Below are 25,226 nucleotides of genomic sequence, written 5' to 3' on the forward strand. Positions count from 1 at the left end.
AATGTAAAATAAAAGAAAGATAGAAAAATGTTACCAGCAAATACACAGATGTGTCAGATGTCTAATACAATTACAGAGAAAGTACGTGGAGTTATAGAATGGTTTTGGTAACATGCCCACACTGATATTTTCAGAAATACATTCATTGGTTCTTAGGTTAATACTAGGCTGTTGACTCACAGGACCATCAGTAGCCAAGCCAGAATATCACAAATCATAAGTACCCTATTGACATAACTAATTTATACCTCGTTTGACCCCTTTCAAAGCGGCTTGAGGGGCCAAACTTGGGGTGTTAAGCTTAAACAGGATCAGGGAGCTACTTTGTGTCACATCCAATTGAAGTGTATTCCATAAAAGAGTGATTCTCTGGGATAAACCTATCTATCTTGCCAACAGCTCCTATTTATGTTTTGGTGGAAGTTAATATCTCTAGAGCAGGTGTTGAGAGTGTTACTTGTTTTGCACATGTGCAGGAGGTCACATAGACCAATCTGGATCCCTCGTGGCTTGTAAGCTAGACAGAGGTCACCTCTCAAGAATCTGTAAGTAACAGAAAACAGAGAGAAAGACTGCTTTAAGGAGTATGGGTAGCTCAAGGAAGTCGTGCTCTTAATTGTCTTCATAAGGAAACACTGCAGTCTCTTAAGCTGGCTGATTTGCTTAGACAGGCACATACCAAAGGGACCATTATATTCTATTATGGGCCTGATGAGGGAAGAGTACAGAGGGATGATAACTTTCTTAGATCAGGAAGAAATATCCCTAGTGGTTAGTCTGGCTAGATAAAAAGATTTCCTAACAACAGTGAATGCATGAATATCAAAGGATGGTTCATTGTCATCAAAAGTGCTGAGGTCCCAAATAGCAGTCAACTTTTAAAAGGGTGTGACATTTATGGTAGGTGCACGGGTACTCAGTTTTACCTAAGGTTATGATAATACATTTGCTTGGCATTAGTTTTAGGCCTTGTTCCAGGCACCATTTATTTGTGCTTGTTTGTCCCTCCTAAAGAATCTAGCAGTCAGATGGAAGTTAATGATAGCTCAAACTTTGGACTCATCTTCAAACTTGGTCAGCCACAGGCCCCTTCATGTCAGCCTTGACATCAGAAAAGGTAAGTACCAAAGAAAAGTGGTCTTAGAACTGACCCTTGGGAGACAGCACTGGTAACTACTCTTTTTGAAGACAGTGTGTCTCTTACACTAATAGATTGGTTTATGACCAGCAGGTAACCAATGGTTTACATTTAATTTGATTAGCTTGCTGATAATGTCAGAATGTGGTATCAAAACCCTTGGCCAATCCCAGGTAGGCAGTGTGAACCAATCTGCCCAAGTCTAATAAGTCAGTGACATGTTCAAAGAAGTCCACCAAGTACAGGAGCCAGGATCTGCCTTTAACAAATGTAGACTGGCTTGGGTCTACTACTTATAGATTGCCTAATACGTTTCAAAATGACTAAGTATTTCATTGTTTTGCAAGTAAGGCTGGTGAGACACATAGGTCCATAGTTTTCTGAATCAGTGGAGTATTTCTTATTTTTCTTAAGTGTTCCATGGCTTAATGTTTCTTGAATAGGCTTGAATAGGGTCTATATTTTATAAACAAAGCATTAAAATGTCGACTAACCTTTGATCAACCCCTATTTTTTGAAACTGCACAACATTGAATCCTCAAATCACCAATTTCTTTCCAAGGGAAATAAATCGATAACCCAAACACACACACCGCATTACAACAAACACTATTAAAGTGGGGGGCTTCATGCTCCACACCCCCAATGTGGGGGGTGCCCTCACCCCACCCCAAACTAAATATACAAACTCCGAGATCGCACTACAGTCAGGAAAAGGGCAGATTTAAAAGAACGGCCAACTGATTTCTTTCCCTTGGAAAGAAATGGATGATTTGGCCACTCAGTGTTGTGCAGCTTCGAGAATTAGGGGTTGATCAAAGGTGAGCCGACATTTTAATGCTTCATTTATATAATATAGACCCCTTGAGTACTGTCTGCCTGAGGCCTGCCACCTTTAGGATATAAAGAATGATCCAATTCTTAAATGCTGTTGCATTCAAGATGCTCCATTTAACCTGTAGTACAGTAAATAGTAACCTTACTGGTGTGCAAAGTTTGAATATTCGCATGTCCACTGCTTGATGCCCATAATGTGGAGGATCAGATCTCTGAATGTTGATGCCCTTTTTGGAGTGATTTCTCCCTTCTTCATATTGGTGCAACCATGAAGTTCTGTCTGTGGGTATCTTGCTTGCCTCCCCCAAAGATTGCAGAGGGGGATTGCTCCCTACCCTACAAACCAAACTTAATTTTTTTTCAGCGACTTGTTCTTCAGGGATTACATTTCAGTGCTTCTGGTTGTCAGACGTTTGATATTTGTCAGTCCATATTGGGAGCATATTAAACATCATACCCATGTTTCTTTTTCACTCTAAGGATCCATCTAGCATTTTCATGTATTTTTTCCTCCCCTTGAGAAGGGTTCTCCATACAATACATTTGTAGGTCATGTTGCCATTTCCTGTCTGCACTTCAGCTTTGGTGTAGTCAGAATAATCTGGAACTGAACACTCTTTATTACTGCATTCTACCTAATAAACCCTTTCTACACTTGCTTTTAGTCCTTTTTAATTTAATTACATTTTTTCAAACTGTGTGTGGACTAATATTGCTACATACTCAAGTGTGCCAGCTTGCACTGCATGTGAATTGTTTTTACTACTGTTTTTGCTACTTTTCTGACAAAAAAAAAAAAATTATCTGCTTTTATTGTATTTGTGTTTCTTCCTACTTTATTTTGCTTTTGCGTCATCTTAACAGTACTCAATTGTATTTATTACTGCTTGGTGTATCTCATTCTAAGCCTTTTAGTTTAAGCACTTGGGCTTCAGACCAGTTGTTTTACATTAAGAAGGTTTGTGGTCTGCACTGTGGTGGCAGAACAGGTAGCTTACATCCTTCTAAGTTGGGAGCTGCTGATTGAGGGCTCAGTGTCTGTTATTCTAAAAGTGTATTAATTCTGGTTTAAGCACTTGGGCTTCAGGCCAGTTATTTTACATTAAAAGGGTTCGTGGTCTGCACTCTTGTGGGAGGAGAGGCTGGACTCTGCCCTTCTAAGCTGGGAATTTCTGGTTAAAGGCTTATAGTGCCTGCATATTTGAACTGTTTCTTACTGAAATTGGTACACCTTGTTTGCTGTAGTATAGACTAGATCCAGGCCTGCTGAATCTAGCTTTGTTTGTGTAACTTGAGCACTAATCCAGGCATTCTTTAAAGTATTCAATTGTATTTATTACTGTTTGGTAGTAACTTGATTAAAGTGTAGCTATCATTCTAAGTCTTTTGGATTAAGCACTTGGGCTTCAGACCAGTTGTTTTACATTAGGAAGGTTTGTGGCCTGCACTGTGGTGGCAGGACAGGTAGCTTACATCCTTCTAAGTTGGGAACTGCTGATTGAGGGCTCGGTGTCTGTTATTCTAAAAGTGTATTAGTTCTGGTTTAAGCACTTGGGCTTCAGGACAGTTATTTTACATTAAGAAGGTTCGTGGTCTCCACTCTTGTGGGAGGAGAGGCTGGACTCTGCCCTTCTGAGCTGGGAATTTCTGGTTAAAAGCTTATAGTGCCTGCATATTTGAACTGTTTCTTACTGAAATTGGTACACCTTGTTTGCTGTAGCATAGACTAGATCCAGGCCTGCTGAATCTAGCTTTGTTTGTATGCTTGTTTGTTTGCTTGTTATTTCCCTGAAATGCTAATTCCACTTAAAACGCGGCTTTTCAGCGCTTCTGTGGATCCCTAGTGATATCTGCATTGCTTACTGTACTTATTTCCTTGTTTCACTTGAAATAAAGTTACTGTTTGTCATTTTTGCATTTAAGTTACCTGTAACACATTGCATTTAAGTTACCTGGCACTTGCTCATTAAAGCAATTATATAAGTCAGCACTAAAAAATTAAAAGCACTACGCCCTCACAAACTCACCTTCAGTACCTTGTTCCCCATTAGCCCTTTTTTTCAATTATAAAGGAATTCCCAATACTATTCTAGCATGTCCAAAGGTCAGTTGTCAATCTCCTCTCCGGTCCAGCTGGTGAATCTGGGAATCTTGAGGCAATGTTACAACTGCCTCATGTACACAGACAACCCTCTCCTCCTCCCAACAAATTCCAACACATGTGAGAGATGCAACCATATAGCCATACTGGAGGCTAAGCTCTCTCAACTCAGTACTGGCAAAACCAGTCAGGAGGAGAAGGAAACCACACTCACTACAATTCCAGTCTCACATAGACCTACCACGACAGCAAACCAAACACATAAACACACAAAAACATACTCGGAGGCTCTAAATAAAAATCTGCCTAAGCAGCAGAGACCTCCAAAGCAGACACCCAAGCAACCGCTACCCCAAAACAAAACATGTGCAACACATAGCTTACAAAGCCAGTGTGCCGAACAGTCACAGCCCTTAAGGCTACACAACACACCTGATACACTTGTAATAGGTGACTCTATCGTCAGGCACACTGACGTCCCGCTCACCAGGCTGAACAAGGAGAAGGTCACGGTGAGCTGCCTGTCGGGCGCTAGGGTCCGCCACATAACACAAGCACTCAGGTTACTCCAAGGCAAGTACAAATATGACTCAGTCATTGTCCATGCTGGTGTGAATGACCTGAGATGTACCTCCCTGGACTACATGAAAAGAGACATAGAGGAGCTCTCTGAGCATGTAGCCCAGGCCGGTATGACCCTGACCTTGAGTAGCATTTTGCCCTCACCAAGAATGATGCCACAATATGAAGACAAGATGATCAATTTCAACAATTGGCTTAAGTATTGGTGTCATTCAAAGGGGATCCAATGCCTGTCAGCCTGGGATGACATGCTCAACAAGCCACGATGCTTCGCTAGGGACGGCTTGCAGCTGTTACCCCTGGGCTTTTGGATATTGGCAAAGGCTCTTGCTACCCCCATAGTGCCTTTTTTAGGCAAGGCTCAAAAGACAAACCCACCTCCATAGGTATCACAAGGGATAAGAAACTAAGAGTAATGCTACTCAACACCAGAAGTCTAAACCTCAAGATGCACGCACTCGAAACTCTCCTTAGCATGGAGAACATCGATATCTGTGCAGTAACAGAAACCTGGTTCAAGGCTCCCGAGAGCACCCCAGCACTACCAGGTTATACCTCATACCATGCTTTTCAGCCTCAAAACTTGGACCGAACCACAAAAGGAGGAGGAGTATCGATATTCATCAAAGATACCCACACCTCCAGGTTGGTGGCACAGCATGAAGCATCAGAGACTATCCATGTGCAACTAACAGTGGGTAAAACTGCCTTCCAGTTTACAGCCTGCTACAGACCACCCTCCCAAACCCAGGAACCCCATTCGGCCTTCCTGAGAACACTGGAAAATACGAAGGTCTCTCCAAACACCATTATATTGGGCAACTTCAACTACCCAAACATAGACTGGGAGCATTACTCTAGCTCCAACACCCTAGCCCAAAAGTTCCTAGAATTTATAAACTCAAATGCTATGGAACAACTTGTTACCACTCCCACAAGAGGGGAAAACATACTGGATCTGATCATCACCAACATGGGGACTCTATGCTCCAGACCAGAAGTGTATCCCTCATTGGTAAGATCAGACCATAAACTAATCTCACTGGATATTCGCATCCCGACTCCACCCCCTGCCCTGAAAACCACAGTGAAAAACTTCTCTAAAGCAAATTTCACAATCCTCAAAACCGAGGTGGAATCCTTCAAAGCCCCCGGGCCTGTGGAAAATATGGCCCAGACCGCAGAATCCTTTATAAACGCATTCTATGAACACCTTCGGGAATGCATGGATCATGAAATCCCAAATAAAACCAAGACCCAATTCTCCAAAGGCAGACGTCCTGTTTGGTGGACCCCAGCCATAAACAAACTATACAATAGAAGGAGGAAGCTACTACATGATAGAGCAAAATCCCAAAAAGGGAAGGCATCTCTGATCAGTATTAGCAAAAAACTACGGGCACTCATAAAATCGTCTAAGGCCAGCTTCAAGAGAAAAATTGCACAGGACACTAAGGATAATCACAAGGCTTTCTTTAGTTATGTTAGGAACCTGGGTGGGAATTCCCAGATATGCTCAGAATTAGTCCAAAATGACAAAAAATACACCGAACCCACAGACATTGCCAACATCCTAGCTGACAGGTTCAGCGCAAACTTCTCCCCCCCTCCCCACCAAAAGGGCAAATATCTATCCCAGCAGAGTGCTGCCCCCCCTGACATCTCAGATGCTCAGGTAAGAGCTGCCCTCTCCAAAGCAAAAAACACAGCATCAATGGGACCAGACGGTGTCCCGGGCTGCGTCCTACATGAACTCCAAGAAGAGCTAAACCCAAACATAAAACTACGGTTCAATCTCAGCCTTACTACAGGATATGTACCCAAAGAGTGGTGTACAGCAACAGTGGTCCCTCTCCACAAAGGTGGTGTCTCAACGGATCCTGGAAACTATCGCCCCATAAGCCTGACTAGCTTGGTCTGCAAAGCTATGGAAAGGATCATCATGGACCTCATAAATAAAGATATTGGGGACCTACAGACACTGGATCCTACACAGTTCGGCTTTGTTAAGGCAGATCCTGCCTCTTAAACCTGGTCGATTTCTTTGAAACAGTCACCAAGGCCATTGACAAGGGGAAGGTGGTCCACACAGCCTACCTGGACCTCGCAAAAGCCTTCGATACAATACCCCACTCGGGTATTATAGATAAGTTCACCAGCTTAAATATAAACCCCTATGTCACTAGATGGGTTGCAAACTGGCTCAAGGACAGAACCCACATGGTTAGAATTGCTGGAGCCATGTCAGACTCCAAACCTGTTACAAGTGGCGTCCCACAAGGCTCAGTCCTGGGACCTCTCTTGTTCGGTATATATTTCTCGGAGGTACAGGCCAACATGGAAGGACTGTGGCTGACCAAGTTCGCAGATGACTGCAAACTGGGCGCCATAATCGACTCTCCAGCCGACACAAGCATCCTCCAAAAGGACCTCATAGAAACATACAACTGGTGCCAGAGCCATGGCCTCAAGCTAAACGCCAAAAAGTGTATAGTCACCCCCTTTGGCAAAAACAAAGTGCCCACAAATTACCACATAGGTGGTAATCCATTAAGTACAGAAGAAGTAATTAGGGACCTGTGGACCCAAGTTGATAGCAATCTCTCATTTGACAACCACGTGGCCAAAGTGGTTAGAAAAACATTTTATATAGCCCACCTAATCATGAAGGGATTCACATCTAGCTCAGAGGAGGTCATCGTGCCTCTTTACTCATCCCTCATCAGGCCCATAATAGAGTACAATGCCCCTTTTGGGATGTACCTTACCAGACACCTGCAGCAACTGGAAAGACCCCAAAAGTACCTCACCAAGAGGATCAAAGGGCTCAAACAGATGCCATATGCTGCCCGGTTAAAGAAACTCCAGCTCTACTCAGTGGCATACCGCCTGCTCAGAGGTGATCTGTGCCTGACATATAAAGCCATGTCCAACCCGGAATTAATGGACATGCTGCACCTCAGAAAATCCAAATCCCATCGAGCTACGCACTCGAGAGACATGCTGGAGGGACAGATTCATAACCCAGAGGCTCTCTTCACTCTGGAATAAAATCCCAGTCCAGGTTAGGCAGAGTCCCTCATTGACTCTCTTCAAGAGGAATCTTGATGAGTGGATGGGAGATCGTAGGTTTACCCCGGGTATCACTTCTATGTCATTGTTAGACAGAGGCACAGTATACTAACCTCGAAAAAGGGCATAGCAAAATTAATTTAAAATGGGTGGCGAAAGCCAAACACACTCTGGCTAGGCTTATAAATGCCCTAGGGCAGATAGCCTAGTATGAACCTATGAACCTATGAACCTATTTCTATACAGCAGTCATTGAGTCTGTTCTCAGCTCATCCATAACAGTGTGGTTTGGATCTCTGTCTAATCATGACAAAAATAGGTGACATTGAATAGACAGGTCTGCTGAAAATATAATTGGTAATAGTTTCCCCTCCTTACAGGATGTGTACTATTTCAGAATCATGAAAAGGGCAGGAAAAATCATCACCGACCCTTCACATCCAGGCCATCATCTTTTTGAACTGGTGCTGCGGTAGCATTGTCGCCTCACAGTTAGACGTTGCCCGTTCGATTCTCAGAGCGTCTTCTGTGTGGCGACATGCGTGAATGGGCGTTCCTTTGTTGAAGGTTGTGCGTTAGGCCCGGCAAGCCAGCAAGTAAAAATCTACTGCCAATCAGTAGCGGACCGGAGTTCTGCTGTGGCGACCCCTAACCGGGAAAAGCCGAAAGACTAAGACCATCAGCTAGGCATTTTAGATTAATACACATCAAAACAATCAGATATAAGAACAGATTTTTTTCCCACAGGCCATCAAGTTCATAAACAGTTAACTCAACTTATTAGGTTTGGGTATTCTTTTTCCCAAGCCTCCAATATTCTGAAGTATTGTTTACTTATTCTCAATACGTGTTTCTTTTAAAGTTTATTTCAGTATTTCTTGCACTGAGTTGCAATTTGTACCTTGTATGTATATGTATATGTTGTTAACAACAACAACATGTATATGTATATGTATATTTACTTTGTCCTATTCTTAATAGCTGAATGTATGTCATTTATGTAATTCATACTTGGAGAGACACTGAAACCGGACTCAAATTCCTTGTATGTGTGCACACAATAATGTGATTCTGATTCTGATTCTGAACTCAGAGTGCCCCCTACTGGTCATCTAACTGTAGGTCCCGTGCCAGTCACTGCTTTTATTATACAAAAGGGCAACACATTCTTCACTATATTTTCTTATCCCTTCCTTAAAATGCACATCTTAATATTTTTGTGTCCCAGTTATGGTGCATTAATTGATGTGATATCAAAACATTCAAGTACCCAGAAAAATTCTGTGTGCTCACTTTGTAGGATACTTAGTCACAAGATATTGTAAAAAGAGGTTAATGATACTGTAATAGGGATTTGTACAAGTCTCACCTGTATGAGTTTTCAGGAAGTTGTAAAGGTCTTTAATTTCTTGTTTCCTCTTTGTATTCAAAGCTTCTGTGCATCTGAAATTTAGGGAAAAAGAGATGTATCTCATATTAGCTGGTCATGATGAGGGCACAGCAGAAAAACTTAAGTGAAACATAAACAATCCATAGAATTAGCATCCTTCAAAAGAAAGGATGTATAGGAAGAGTAAATAAATATAAATTACAAGAAAATGCATTGTAAAGATGGGGAATACATGCCTTAGGGGCAATGGAAAGAGGTAATTCATTTTCAAGGAAGGTTAATGTATATTTTGAAAGCACCCCTTAGAAGGTTCTGCCAGCAAAAAATGTAAGGGCTTCAAAAATGAATGAGAGAAAGATCAATGTGGGGGGGGGATTAGGTTTTATTATAACTTATATAACAGACAGTAATGCTTGTGTGTGTTGTACTTACCCTTTTGTGGATCAAGTCATGGTTGAATAAGGAATGCAAATGATCATTTAATTTACCAATTAATAAAAACAAAAAGCTGCACAAAAGCAGAACCAAGTCCCACTAAAACACAAAACATTGCCTTCGGAACACCAGTTAGCAGAATAAGTAGTCCGTAGGTATAATCCTAAATACTTTAATAAATCACAGCAAATAAAACACAACAGTTTAGTACTTTTGTTCAAACACTTTGAACTTCCTCAACTACAGACTACTTATTTCTGCTGCAGGTGTTCTGAAGGCAGTGTTTTGTCATTTACCAATTAACAATTAAAAAGAAGAAGAAAAGTATGGACTGGAGCAAAAGGTTGTCCTTACACAATTTTAAAGGGAAGGTTTCTTGTGAATATGTGCTCACAAGCGCCATCCTGTGGTAATAATGATTATTGTAGCAACTATTGAAGCAAACTTTCTGTAACACACACACACAAATGCACGCTCGCAGTCATATGCTGCACAAACAGACACACACACACACACACACACACACGCAAACTTACATAAGTTAAACAGACTGGCCAAATACAGAAAAGCAGCTTGCATAGAACCATTGTGAAATACTGCATGGCAAATAACACATACTTTTACTTTTTATTTTTGCAGACATAGAACACATATTGCACTGCATTCTGCCTGGCAGTGTAGTATGTAGGTTTACTGCAGACTTTTAATGAGTAAGATGAGTATATGCAACTCTTGTAAAAAAATGGAACATTTACTACCAAACACTTTATGAAGGCCACCAAGATCATGCTGCTCAAACCTCATGCATGCAGCATTCTTCATTAAAGAGCACGGAAATGTATGGATGCGGTTTCCAACATTTTTCTTTTCCAAAGCTGCACATCCATGTGTACTGCTACAATGGAGGGGAAATGACCTATACATACACAAAGAAAACCCCCAAAGTTTCCAACCACCCAGGCCTAGGGTAATACTTCTTTTAGGTGTAGAATGCCCTCATTTTATCAACTTCCACTGGTAAGGCTGTTTCTATAAGCCATCTGCTGTAGTGGATTTCCCCAAATTGATTGCATTCCTAGGTAATAATAACATAGAGGTGCAAGCAAGACTGGAAAGGCTGGAATGCTAAGGAACAAATTAATATATTAAACAAAAATCATTAGAGAACAAACAAAAATCAGAGCAAAGACAATCTGAACAGCATAAAGGAAGAAAAAATAGTACTATAAACTAATATAAAATGGTACTATGGGGAACTTACTAAGAACCAAGTGGGGTATTGATCAGAGAAAATATATTGCAAAACGTGTAAAATAAAAGTATAATAAGTAGACTGGGAAGGAATTTCAATCTATGTTGTAAGAGTGCGGCAAGGAATTTTAACAGTATAACAAAAGGTACACTATCTGTTGAGGAATGTAAAATGCAAAGAACAGCTATCATTACAGAAATACAGTATAACATATAACCAAAGATAGCAAAAGTAACAACAAAATGTGAAACGCTGACAAAAAATGAAAAGTAAGTGGATAGGAGATGCAGAGGTAGCGTTGTCACCTCACAGCAACGTTCGATTCTCGGCTGGAGCACCTTCTGTGTGGAGTCTGCATGTCCTCCCCGTGTTCGAGTGGCGTTGGAAAGACATGCATGAATGGGCATGCCTTTGTTGAAGGTTGGGCGTCGAGATGGCCCCTTGGCACAGTGAAAATCTACTGCCAATCATTAGCGGACCAGAGTTCCACTGTGGTGACCCCTAATCGGGAAAAGCTGAAGGAACAACAACTAAAGCCAGTACAACAAATTGCTAAAAAAAACTAGTTAGTATGCTGAGAAAAGGCTTAAATGTGCAACCAACTGCTATTTCTAAGGGAAATGCTGAATAAAGTAAAAAAATTAATTAAAAAAGGAGTTCATAATGAAAGAAAACTGTCTATGAATGTTGCTACAGCTATAAGTAAATCACTAAGCAGATTCAAAACTTATAAGGTTGGTAAATGCTTTGTAACTGGCTGCAGGTGTTTTATTTATTTACTTTAAGATTTACTTAAGTTTGTTAAACAGGATGGTCTAAGTTGGGCATAGCCCATTTCCATAAAAGGCTCAGGAAGAAAAGCTCCACATTCTTCTACAAGCACTGAATATGATATGCTTTCCTACAGTTTCTGACCACATTAAAAATAAAATATGTCACGAGTTTATTACATAGCATAGCTAAATGTGAGAATAGCAATATCTTTCGGCTTATCCCAGTTAAGGGTCACCACAGTGGATCACTGGTCTGCAGATTGAATGGCACTGGTGTTTTTACTGTGCCAAGTTGCCAGCCCAGCACCCAACCTTTAAAGAAGGCACATGCACACGCACCTACCTGCATGTCTTTAAAGCTTACTCGACCACTAAATGTGAGAATAATGTCTGTTATTCTATGTCAGTTCTTGGAGTCCAACTTGTGCATGTTATTTCCCCATTCCTGATTCCCCATCCTTTCTATTCCCGCACCATAATTCCTACATTTATAAAGTAACTACAGGGTTGCAGTTTGTCCAGTTTCTGTGTTCATTTTTGAAGGTGTTTCTCCTTTCCCCATTTTTGCATGACTGCACAGTTGGTGCATTCAGGTGTGTGGGGTGTGGCAGGAAAAGCACTCCGCATAGGAGGGTGCACCAGGGCCTGTAACTTGCAAAAATTCTGCTGTAGTACAGTGGGGAGTGCTGTACGCATGTGTTATTAATGAGTTGGACTTTAGGGTGGTTGTGTCTGGACAATTCATATGGGAACCGAATGTCTAACTTTAGGCTATCAGTTTGACGTATGTGATGTATGTGGCATATGTGTCTTACAAATTAGCTCCAATAAAAAGAATTGACTGTACAGGTGTCAGACTCTGATACATAGTTGTAGGTTTGATAGTAATCTATACTCCAAGAGCAACTAAGCTAGCTAGTTGTCACTGTCCAACACTATCCCCTCATAGAACATCTAATAATCATCTGTAGCCATGAACATGCACTTTCCTGATGTCTCTGCAGCCAGGTGGATATGAATATCATGAGGCAATGCAGCAATAACCTCATGTATACTGACAACCACTGATTTTTTTTTAAAGAAACAGTATATGACAAATGTAGTTATAGAATGTTACTGGAGGTAAGGCTCTCACATACAATCACCTATAATATGAAACAGGTTGTCATTAACACAGACACTACACCCACCTCACATAGCAAGGACCTGACACATAAACCCACCTATTCAGAGGCTCTTAAATGTAATCTTCCCAAACCATACTGCCATCCTAGACACTGTACTAAAAAAGTGTACTTAGCAACCTCCAGAGCCCTCAACAAAAACAACACTAAAAAAGACACACACTGCCACATCCCATAGTGTCTCAGCTTCTCAGCCCATAAGACATTCCACCACACAACCTAACATTTTTGTCATAGAAGACTCTATTGTGAAACACACAGATGTCCCACTCACCAGGCAAAGTAAGGAGCAAGTCATAATCAGCTGTTTATCAGGGCTTGGATCCACCAGATCGTGCATGCACTTAGGTCATTGAATCATAAGCACCAGTATAATTCTGTCATAGTCTATGTCAGATTAAATGACCTGAGGCATACCTTCCTGGAATATATGAATAAAAACAGGGTGGAGCTCTCACATCATGTCCCTCAGGGCAGTATGAGCCTAACACTTAACAGCTTCTCCAAGGGGGATGCCACAATATGACCAGACGATGGCTGAGTTTGATAATTTGCTTAGTTTTTGATGTCAGTCCAAGGGGGTATGATATCTGTCAGCATGGGAGGATATGGTCAGCAGATCACACTGCTTTGGCAGGGATGGGGCACACATGTCCCCTCTAGACTTTTAAATATTGTCTAAAATATTGTCCTCCCCCCATTATGCCTTTCTTACGGAACTCCAAATTGAGAAAACCTCTGACATAGCAAATCTAAAGGTGTTACTGCTTGATGCCAGGTGCCTATGCAAAGAACTGCAGTCCCTCCAAGCTCTATTCACTTTGGAGAATGCAGACATTTGTGCAGTTATTGAGACATGGTTTAACACCATGGAGAGCACCTTGCTAATGCAGGCATACCTCTCAGCTGTACAGATTTTAGCAGAATGTCCAGATTTTTGCATTATATTTTTGGTCAGTTCCTCATAAAATTTGTGTTTTTCTAGTAAATCAGTAACGATCGAAGATGCTAAATAATGACAGAAATTTAAGTTTAGGATTTCAAATTATTCATAAAATGTATGCCAACACAAATCCTGTTATTCTAGCAACTTTCTAACTTTAGAAGAGCGGTATTTAAAATGTGTCCCTATTTTTTTGGCCTTTCCCCCATTGTTTTATGCTTTGCACAGATTTCTTAAGCTAAGAGGTTGAGATGTTTGAATGCAGGGCTACAATGACTTCCACTCATTTAGACCAACTACTGTACAGGCAGAGACCAAGGATGGAGGTGTCTCAATTTACATCAGAAACAATTATACCTCAAGGTTAGGGTTTAGGAAGACTATATTTAAGAACCTCAGCATATGTGGGTCTTTGCTTCTGGTCCGTATTATGTATGGTAGGTGTAGTATGTGTGTTGCTGACAACCTGTTTGGTATTTAAAGTGTTTATATGTAAGATCCTTGTCTCCACTGACATTGCGTGACTATATCTCTCACATACTGTTATAAATTTGTTTAAAAATTAGGTGGTAGTCAGTAAACATGAGACAATTACTACATCGCCACAGGATGTGCACATCTACCAGACTGACTGTAGAGGTAGTAGGAAAGTGTCCATCCATAGCATCAGATCCTTATTATATCACTGGGGGGGGGGTACAACATGGGTTTGCAGCTGGCTAGTTCAGTTACTGCAGTAATACAGACTATAATGAAGACTATACAAGAATAAATTTGAGGGGCAGTGCTCCACAATGTGCAAACTAGTTGCCCTTTGTACAACTAAGTACTGAGGAACTTTCAAGAGTAGTTTTATATGGAAAAATTCAGTTCTAAGTGTCTGCAACAACACAGGGCACTGCTAATTGCTTCTGCCAATGTAGTACCTGAGAAAATTCAAAAGCAAAGCTAAGGGCCCTCTGGCATATCAGAACCAACATACCTTTCCTTAATTTAAGCAATGACTCTCACCAGACTTTAACTAAAACTGCTATGACTTAAGATTACAAAATAGTAAAAAAGTGCAATGTTTAATAATAATATAGTTGATAATGAAGAAAAAATGCTGAACAGTGAAAAACAGCAAGTGCAGAACATTGTAAAGGTAAACAATAAAGAAATTTAAAGAAAACAGTAAAATATCACTCGGTAGTACTTATCTGTGCAAGGATGGCACTGAACTGAAGCAAAGCACTCAGCAGTCAGTGGCATTTAAGCCAAGCATTTATTAACTCTGTGTATTTGTGCCAAGAGAGAAACTGACTAAGCAGACAAAAATAGCCCACTGGTCAGTCACAAGTGCAGAAAAAGTGAATGCGTAGGAAGGAGCTATGTATTACAATGCTAGGATGAGCACATTTTAAAAGAAATGTGGAAAAGGGGTAAGCCGGGATGTGTAACTATTATGTGTTCCAAGGTTTGGGGTTGGGATATGTAATGACTATGTACTCTAAGGTTTGCCTACATAGTTTATGTGTGGGGTTGGGATATGTAACTACTATGTGTTCCAAAGTATGTGGTTGGGATGTGTAACTACTATGTACCCTAAGGTCTGACTACATACTTAATGCATAGGACTGGATGTGTAACTACTATGTGTTCCAAAGTATGTGGTTGGGATGTGTAACTACTATGTACCCTAAGGTCTGACTACATACTTAATGCATAGGACTGGATGTGTAACTACTATGTGTTCCAAAGTATGTGGTTGGGATGTGTAACTACTATGTACCCTAAGGTCTGACTACATACTTAATGCATAGGACTGGATGTGTAACTACTATGTGTTCCAAAGTATGTGGTTGGGATGTGTAACTACTATGTACCCTAAGGTCTGACTACATACTTAATGCATAGGACTGGATGTGTAACTACTATGTGTTCCAAAGTATGTGGTTGGGATGTGTAACTACTATGTACCCTAAGGTCTGACTACATACTTAATGCATAGGACTGGATGTGTAACTACTATGTGTTCCAAAGTTTGAGATGTGTAACTACTATGTACCCTAAGTGACTAAATAGTTAATGTGTGGGGTTGGGATGTGTAACTACTATGTGTTCCAAGGTTAGGGATGTATATACTATGTACCCTAAGGTCTGACTAAATAGTTAATGTGTGGGACTGGATGTTTAACTACTATGTTCTCTAAGGTTTGACTACATAATTAACGTGTGGGACTGGGTTGTATAACTATGTACTCCAAGGTTTGACTACATTATTAATGTGTGACACTGTGATGTGTAACTGCTGTGTGTTCCAAGTTTTAATTACATTGTTGATTTGTGGGAGTGGGGTGTGATGTAAACGTTTGACTACATATTTATGTGTGACACTTTTAACAACTTCAAGACTGGACTACATCGTTAATCCACATTTGGTTGTACAAAGCTTGTTCTGCAGTATATGTGTCAAAATTGTACTGCGGTTTTAATAAAATTGTTGCAACATACAAATAATAGTTTATCTACCAGTGAAGACAGTAATTGAGCAATTTGTTGCTTTCGGATATTCTGATCAGTATGTGATGGAACAGAATCACATGATTTGTGAGGACCGTGGCTTTTAGCACGTGTCCTATTCAAACCAGAATATCATTAGAAAGCACATATTTTTATAACAGTTCACTAGTAAAATGGTTTAAAAGGCAGAAAAGAAATCAAAATACCCCAAACCATGTCAGACAAGTGACAGAATATGGGATGGTTTAGTTAGGAAATGTTTTGTAGTTTTATAACAACTAGAAATGTCTCATAAGCAAATGAGACTGTTTGTAGCCTCAGTGGAAATTGATCCCCACCATCCATGACGCTATTAAGACTCTGTATTTATAAAGCGTTGTCACCTCACAGTAAGATGCTGTCTGGTTCGATTCTCAGCTAGAGCGTCTTCTGCATGGAGACATGCGTGAATGGGCGTACCTTCGTTGAAGGTTGTGCGTCAGGCCTGGCAAGCCGGTACGTAAAAATCAACTGCCAATCATTAGCAGACCGGAGTTCCACTGTGGCGACCCCTAACCGGGAAAAGCCGAAAGACACATTTATTAAACATTAGTTAAGCAGATTTGGTGGATAGCCCAAAGAAAGCAGGGCAAGTGAAACCATTTCAGCATATTTCCAGTTTATTTGACCTTGAAACTTGCTGCAGAAATGATTACGTAGGAAAAGGCAGATGACAAAGCTCTGATTGTAATAGCTCATATGTTCACATATGACCAAAGCATTTTAGTCCTTTTTTTATCTATGACATTCTTACATTCTACTATAAGGCTACAAGCCAAACAGTATGTAATCAATCTCTTCCATATGAGTCTGATATTTTTCAGAGTTGATAGAAAGTTCCAAAAATCAAGTCTAATAAGAAAGGAATAATAATTTAGAATAAATATAATCCATCTTCTTCTTATTTCGGCTTTTTCTGGTTAGGATTTGCCGCAGCAGATCACCTGTCCGTTCATGATTGGCAGTGGAGTTTTATGGTGTCAAGTTGCCAGCCTGGTACCCAACCTTCCACAGAAGGCACACACAAACACACGCCTGGGGCCAATTTAGAGTGTCCAATCCAACTACAGCATGTCTTTGGGATGTGGGAGGAAACCAGAGCACCCAGAGAAAACCCACACGACCACAGGGAGGACATGCAGACTCTGCACAGAAGGCACCCCAGCCGGGCATTGAACCAGAGAGCCTCTTGCTGTGAGATGGCAACGCTAACCGCTGCATCACAGCGGCCACCCCAATAAATATGATCCAAATGGAGATACAAAAAAAATGTAAGTCTCAACCCTAAATATGCTACCTAGATTAATTTCATCCAAGCAAACTATAAAAGAAGGAAATTCTGAGTATATTCTGTGTATTAAGCAAAGTGCTCTTGGAGAGACTAGATGAGCATGTTGGCTGGTGGAAACACACTGCATTATACTTTGACCAATTTTTACTGGTCTACTATCTATTAGCATGATTTGATATATATATATATATATATATATATATATATATATGTAAGGGATTATCCTGACAGCTGGAAATGAAGAATGAAATGATAATGACTCAAAATCATATTTTACAGTTTACTAAAAGCCACATATGCAAAATATTCCATGACAATAAACAAAAAATAGATAGCTAGATAGATAGATAGATAGATAATAGGAAATGTTTTTCTTATTTCCTTCTGTTGTATACCTTATGCTACTCCAACACTATACCAATGACAGCCATGATGAAACCTTGTCTAACAGAGAAACTGGCCAGAGGACATGTTTTTTGGAGAGTCCTCCAACAACTTTACCAGAATGAGAAAGCAACTTCAATGTTGTTATGCTAAATATTCAAGAACAGCTACACTAAGACACTGCATAAAGTACTAAGCAGCAAATCATGTACTGCTTTCCTAAGTGGAAACTAAAGAAACTTCTAGAATTTTTGGATTACTTATCATTTTTTCTCAGTTGCTGTGCAATAGACTGTTAGGGTGCAGTAAATATCACACTGTCTAAAACATGTTGACAGTAAGTAGGTGAACCAACACTCCAATACCCACATGTCACACAATTAGGAGGTTTAAAATCTCTATGTTATACATTTTGCATGCACTTAAATATAATGAAACCATGTACAATGTGACAATTGTCAGCATTAATGGGGGCACATGATACTGAATAGCATAAACACTAGCAGTGATGCACTCAACACTAAAATCTCCACCAGAACTAGTGACAGAACACATAGCACTAAGCCTCACCAGAAAGAACAGTGGCACTCACATCTTCAAACACTACAGCACTGATGTTGATGTACACAATAGATAAGCACTACTGATGGTGTACATAGCAGTGAACACTATCACTACTAATAACAGATCACACAGCAAAGCACTATTAGCCTTAACAGTGATGCATGCAACACTGACCACCATTAGCTGCGATAGTGAAGAAACTAACACCAAACACCACTGTCTCTGATGGTAGCATACAACACACAACACAGAATGCTATCAGCAAAATGGCTGACAAATGTCTAGCACAACCAGAACTAGTGATGACATACATAATATTGAACACCAGCAGCAGTGATTTTGTCGTACATAAAATATGGCATCATGGCTAACAATGGCAAACAACTAGTAAACACTATCATTGCTAACAGTGACAAAAGGCACAGCATTACATGTGACATACAGAACACTGAACACTACCCCCACTAATGGCAGCACACAGCACTGAACACCACTAACACTAATGGTCAGAGACACACTCACACACACACACACACACACACACACACACACACACACACACACACACACACACACTAAACACAATCATTACTAACAGTGACAAACAGAACAACAAAATGCACAGCATCACATGTGCCACATAGAGCACTAAACATTACCTCTATTAATGTGGACACACAGCACTGAACTTCATTAACACTAATGGTTTCTCTCTCTCTCCCTCACACACACACACACACACACACACACACACACACACACACACACACACACACACACACACATACACACACACACTAAGTACCATCATTACTAACAGTGACACACAGAACACCAAAAGGCATAGCATTACATGTGACATATAAAACACTGAACGCTACCCCCACTAATGGTGGCACAAAACACTAAGCACCATTTACACAAATGGTCTGGCGCACTCACACACAAACAAAAACACACACACACGCACATATGCACAGACAGACACCCATGCACACACACACGTGCACACACACGTGAACACACACACACACACACACACACACACACACACACACAGACACACGCAAAGCACCTAACTCCATGGCACTAATACTGACATTCACAAAATGTAATATCACAGACAGTAATCATGGTACAAACTGAACCTCCAGCAGGAAAGGTGACACACAGTACCCACCAGTAAAAGAACTAATGATTGCATACATAACACCAACCAATGCTACTAATAGTGACACTCAGAGCACAGATGTAATTTCACTAATAGCAAAAGCAAACTCACACACACAAACACACACACAAACACACACACAGACACACGCACATAATACTAAATACTATATAAAATTACATAATACCTTCAGCATGCACTTAAACATATTAACAGGATGTACTCAACAAAACTAGCAGTGATACATAAACCCAACAATGAGCACCATCAGAACTAATGGTGGCACAAATATCAGTAACGACCACTAATATTATTGGAGATAACAACACTGAATACAATCATCTTTAGTTGCAGCATTCATGACACAAGCACCACCAGAACTGTTGGTGACAGGCACATCACTGATTATTACCAGCACTGATGGTGACAGACATATCACTGAGTATTACCACAACTGTTGGTGATAGGTACATCATTGAGTGTCTCCAGAACTGTTGGTGACAGGCACATCATTGAGTATCACCAGCACTGATGGTGACGAGACACATCACTGAGTATCACCAGCACTGATGGTGACAGACACATCACTGAGTATCACCAGCACTGATGGTGACAGACACATCACCGAGTATCACCAGCACTGATGGTAACAGACACATCACTTAGTATCACCAGCACTGATGGTGACAGGCACATCACTGAGTATCACCAGCAGTGATGGTGACAGACCCATCATTGAGTAGCACCAGATCTGATGGCAGAATGCACAACATTGAACAACACTTGCATTAATAGTGACACTCACAACACCACCACATATTCTCAGCACTAATGTCAACCAACACAATAGCGAACAGCATAATCAGAAATGACAGTACATACAACACAAAACATCACAAGCACTGATGCTGGCATACACAACACTGAGAAATACAAACACTAGAATCTCAGTACAGGTAAATCACTTACTGTACCTGTAAATGAATACAAAGATGATGCGTTCTTTCTGTTTTTGTCCATTGTCTGTGGCTTTCAGGTCCTTTAGGTACTTTTTCCAGAGCTTGTGGTGATACATCTGGCTGTATTCAAAATCTTTTTCATGTGATATACATAAACCTTCACCAAGTGGCAGTGTTCCATTGCTTTTGTCATTAGTGGCTGCTGTCGAACACACCACACACTGCTGTCCATGACGATAATGACAGAACATGAGTAAGAATTCCTTCCTGTGCCCTGAGAGGCCCATAAGGACAATGCGCGTGCTGATAGAGGCTCCATTCCCTTTCACCTGAGGCTGCAGAGGCTGGATTTCAGTACCTGCTGTTGAAACATAACATGCTTACTGAATTTCATGATCAAGTATCTTATTCTTTAAAATTAAATAGCATTTTTACACCCCCCCCCCTTTTCCTTGGTACCAGCAGATATTTGCATGCTGTGGTTCTACTTCCACCAGGAGCTGGGACTTTCCCCCATGACTCCTTTCATACTAACCCTGTTTTTACCCTATATTGGAACGTTTTCCAACCTCCCAAAGAACCAAATCTCATGAATGAATGGAATGTGTATGGAAGCTGATAAGATGGCACACTGTACAGATATTGATTGTCACACCCTTGGGGGAGGCAACATATTTCTTACTGTGATTGTGTGGCATACAGTAGACAGCAGCAGATTTTGCCAAGACTCTACTACTGTTATACTACTAAACCTTCCATGGTTATCTACCTCCAGGAAGTGTCAGAATGATACTGCTTGCTCCCACCCACTCCAGGAAAAGAGACCAGACCATTGGCTAGTTCTTCTTTTCTCTCCTGTATAAACCTGTTTAAAGCCCAAGTTTATTTCTAGGCCTGGTCAGTGGCAGCATAAACAGATGCCCATTATTTGCAACAGTGGGCCAATATTAAGAGAAAGAAGACAGAACTGGCATCATACATGAAGTGTTTTATACAGCATGTTTGTGGATTTTTAAAAGAACACAGACTGCAATTACAATGATTTTTAGCTAGACAATGTTAGAATTCAGCAGTACAAGACTGTATCTTACATCAAAATCAGCTTTAATAACCCCTTTCATTTATGCTGTATCCTGTAGAGTCTTACAAATCAGCAAGTGCAGATACCAGTGGTATACCAACTGAAAAAATAAAATAGCATTTACATTTTTATGGTAACCTCCATGGACATATAGGACAAAGTAACTTACTGAAGATTAGCTGGTTGTATGCGAGTAATGCTGAACAGGAACAAAATAAAATAAAATAAAATAAATAAATAGAAAATAATTAAATAAATAATTAAATAAATAAATAAAAGAGACTCTAAATGTTACAGTGTCTGCTACAGTATTACAGATCATATTGTGAAATGATTTGCTAGCTCTCATCACTTGTTTTTACTCAAAACACTCAGACTACAAATTGCTGACAATAAAATGTACAGATTCGCATTACTTGCTGACTTACACTTTTTCAATTGCAACCTTCTAAAAAGCCTTAAACTACTCTCAGTAACAGAAAGATCAGCCTACTTTTAATGTGCTCCATTGATTAAATCTTAAAAAAAGGTTAGTGCCTTCCTCCTCTCGAAAGAAAATATCCTTTCAAAGATCGACAATATTCCTTAACAAACAGTTGAGAAGATATTACATGTCTAGGTAGCCCTCTTTATAACAACCATTGCAAGGTGTGCCTTTTTCAGGCTTGGCCTAGCATCATGGTATAAAATCTAACCTGAAACAAAGTCCAAAGCCTTCTTCAGGACCTCAAGATTGCTCTTTCCAAACACCTCTGCAATGAGGTAATCTGTAATTGCTTTAGGGATAATAACAGTGTGTCACCATTAGCCAACAGTTTTCTACTAATAATTCAGCTTTCAATTTATGCTGCTGTGATCACAATGAAACACGTTATACACTGTATAATGAGTTTTAAACTCTTGTATGTGTGATTGTTACTAATAAATTCAACACTGTGTGTCATTCTTTAACCACTGCGAAAATCTAATTGCTATACTTATTTCAATGATTTTATTGTCTTAAATGTTTATATTGATTTTACTCTACTATAGCTTATATGTTTCTCTTTGTTATCTGTATATGATATATTATATTACAGTTTATACTCTGTATTCCTGCCTTTATGCCTAGGTCATAGGTTCATAAGTTCATAGGTGCTCAATAGGCTATTGATCAGTGAGGATCTTAAGAAGCCTAGCCTTACATTCTCATGGTAGTTTTTAGCCTTTATATTTTGCATGTGAATAACCAATAAGTGGGCTGAACAAGGCATATGTTGGGACATTTGTTTGTCGTCCCTTTCTACAAGGGATATGGGTGCTAAATTGGGTGTTAATTGTTGGTTTCCCATCCACTCATACAAACTATATTCGAATAGCGTAAGAGAAGTACTTTGCTTTATATGGAGTGGAACACTGTCTCATAGAAGAGGTATTCTCTGCCTGATACACAACTGTCCCTTAAACATGGTCTATTTATATTGCAAAAGAGAATGAGATATTTTGAGTAGATGTTCACGCTGCCATTGTACTCGTGAATGAATAATAGGACTGACAGGATAGGGCCTGTTGAGGCTCTGTATGCAAGAGAGAGGTCACCTCTTGGCTGTTTGTATGATACAGAGAAGAAGAATAAGGCTTTGAGATGGCCTGCATAGCTTTTGTGATTTAGGTCCTAGATTTTTTTAGTGAGAAAGTGTCGTGGTCACTCCAGTTGTGATAAGTGTTTGGATAGGTATATACCGAATGGGGTATTATATTCGGCGATTGGCCTGATGAGAGCTGAGTATAGTGGAATGATCACATCCTTGGACATCAGTGTCATACCTTTAGCTACAAGCTGTGCAATGAAAAAGAACTTCCTTACAACAGAGTATATGAGGTGATCAAATGACAGTTTTTTGTCAACATAGAGTCCCAGACCCCTGACTACAGAATCAACTCACAGGGGTGTGTTTGTCAATGCAACGGTTACAAGGAAAGCCATTCTTTCTGAATGATATGATTATACAGTTCTTGGCATTTGCTTTTAGTCAATAGTTTTAACAGCAGTTACCTGCTTGGGAAAGGTAATCTTGGAAGATTGTATTGTTCTCTGGAGTGCTTATGATAACACCAAGTTTATAGTCATTTGCAGACTTGGTCAGCCATAAACCCATAACATTTGCATTGACCTCCAAGAAGTAAATACTAAAGAGGAGTGGCCCAAGGACTGGACCTTAGGATACACCACAATGGCAGGTCTTTTGGAGGAGGTAGAGCTGTCCCTCTTCATTTCCTAGTTTCTATTTGTGAGCCAATTTCCTATTCAATGAGCTAAACAGTGATTTTCTTTTAGCTGCAAAAGTTTATCTATGATGCATGTGTGTGGGATGGTGTTTAATGCATTTGCAAGGTCTGGATATTCTGTGTGTACTGATTTGCCCTCATTCATTGCATCAATAACCTTCTCAAAGAAGTTGATCAAGTTAAGTAGGCACTATCTACCCTTGATAAACAAAAACTGACTTGGATTGAAAGTTTGTAGGCTACCTACAGCCTTATTTATTAATTCCATTGTGATCCTTTCCCCAGCCTTACACATGAGGCTGATTAGGCTTATGGAGCTGTAATTAACCTGTTTGTTTACACCCCACTTTTTTCAAGGGGATGACTGTTGCTGTATTCTATCTGTCTGGTACAAAGTCTGTTTGGAAGCTGATACTGGAATAACCTTTGAAGGTAGTTTGACAAGTTATGTTTCAGAGTGACCAATATGCAGCCTGGTGTTATCCAGCCCCATAGAAGTAGTATTCTTGACCCTGTATAAAGCCCTGGGGACTTGTCCCTGGGAGATTTGGAAGGAGGGGTAGATGTAGGTATGTGATCTGGGACCATAGGTGGGAGATCAGGGTGAAGTATGAACTAAATTTGTCCACTAGCAGATTGGCTATGTTTTCAGGGTCCAAGTATGTGATATATTTTACTATTAGCTCTGTGCAGTGTTGGGCATGGTTGCTGAGATTTGCTGGGCATTGTTGCTAACATTTCTAAAACAGTTAAAGAAGACTTTGTTTACTCCACCTGAGTGGCTACTTCTACCGCATAGCTGGCTTTAGTTGATTTGGTCAGGGTAACTGGAGCTCTTTGTTAAGTTTAGCTGGAACATTATTGGTATCTTGAGAGTTAAATTTATTTTAGAGCCTATTTATTATAGGGTTCCGTCATAAGGGTTTATTTTTAAATTTGGTATTGTATTTAATTCTGAGGAGGACAGGTGCATCTATGCAGCTGTTTACATATAAATATAATTTGGCAATAAAGGATTCCACATAAGTGGGGTCATCCAGATGGAAGGGACTTTTGAATTTAGTGAAGTCATCACTCAGTTTTAGTAGATTAGCCTTGGCATAATCTCTGAATAGTGAGGTATTGGAAGATGCTTCCAGCTTCATTCTCAAGGTGAATGTAATTGATCTGTGGTCAGATTTGACAAGGGAGGTAGTTACTATTGCTGGGAAGAAAGGCTGTCCCATATTGGTAGAACAAAGTCCAGGATTTTATCACTCA

General features: G+C 40.2%; 1 protein-coding gene across 4 annotated transcripts in view; it reads right to left on the minus strand.

Annotated features, from left to right (window-relative positions):
* The window catches only part of LOC122815438, a 243,515-nt gene that overhangs the window by 25,865 nt on the left and 192,424 nt on the right, over positions 1-25,226 (minus strand). For 3 of the 4 annotated variants that reach the window (XM_044087929.1, XM_044087926.1, XM_044087927.1), the window contains 2 exons: positions 20,633-20,978; positions 9,100-9,173 (listed from right to left, as the gene is read on the minus strand). In XM_044087929.1, coding sequence (XP_043943864.1) covers positions 9,100-9,173; positions 20,633-20,978 — 420 coding nt within the window. The remainder of the gene's footprint in view (positions 1-9,099; positions 9,174-20,632; positions 20,979-25,226) is intronic. The other variant, XM_044087928.1, reaches the window with a different exon arrangement.

Source organism: Protopterus annectens, chromosome 11.part0 (assembly GCF_019279795.1).
Source record: "Protopterus annectens isolate FY-2018-M chromosome 11.part0, PAN1.0, whole genome shotgun sequence".
Lineage (NCBI taxonomy): Eukaryota > Metazoa > Chordata > Ceratodontiformes > Protopteridae > Protopterus > Protopterus annectens.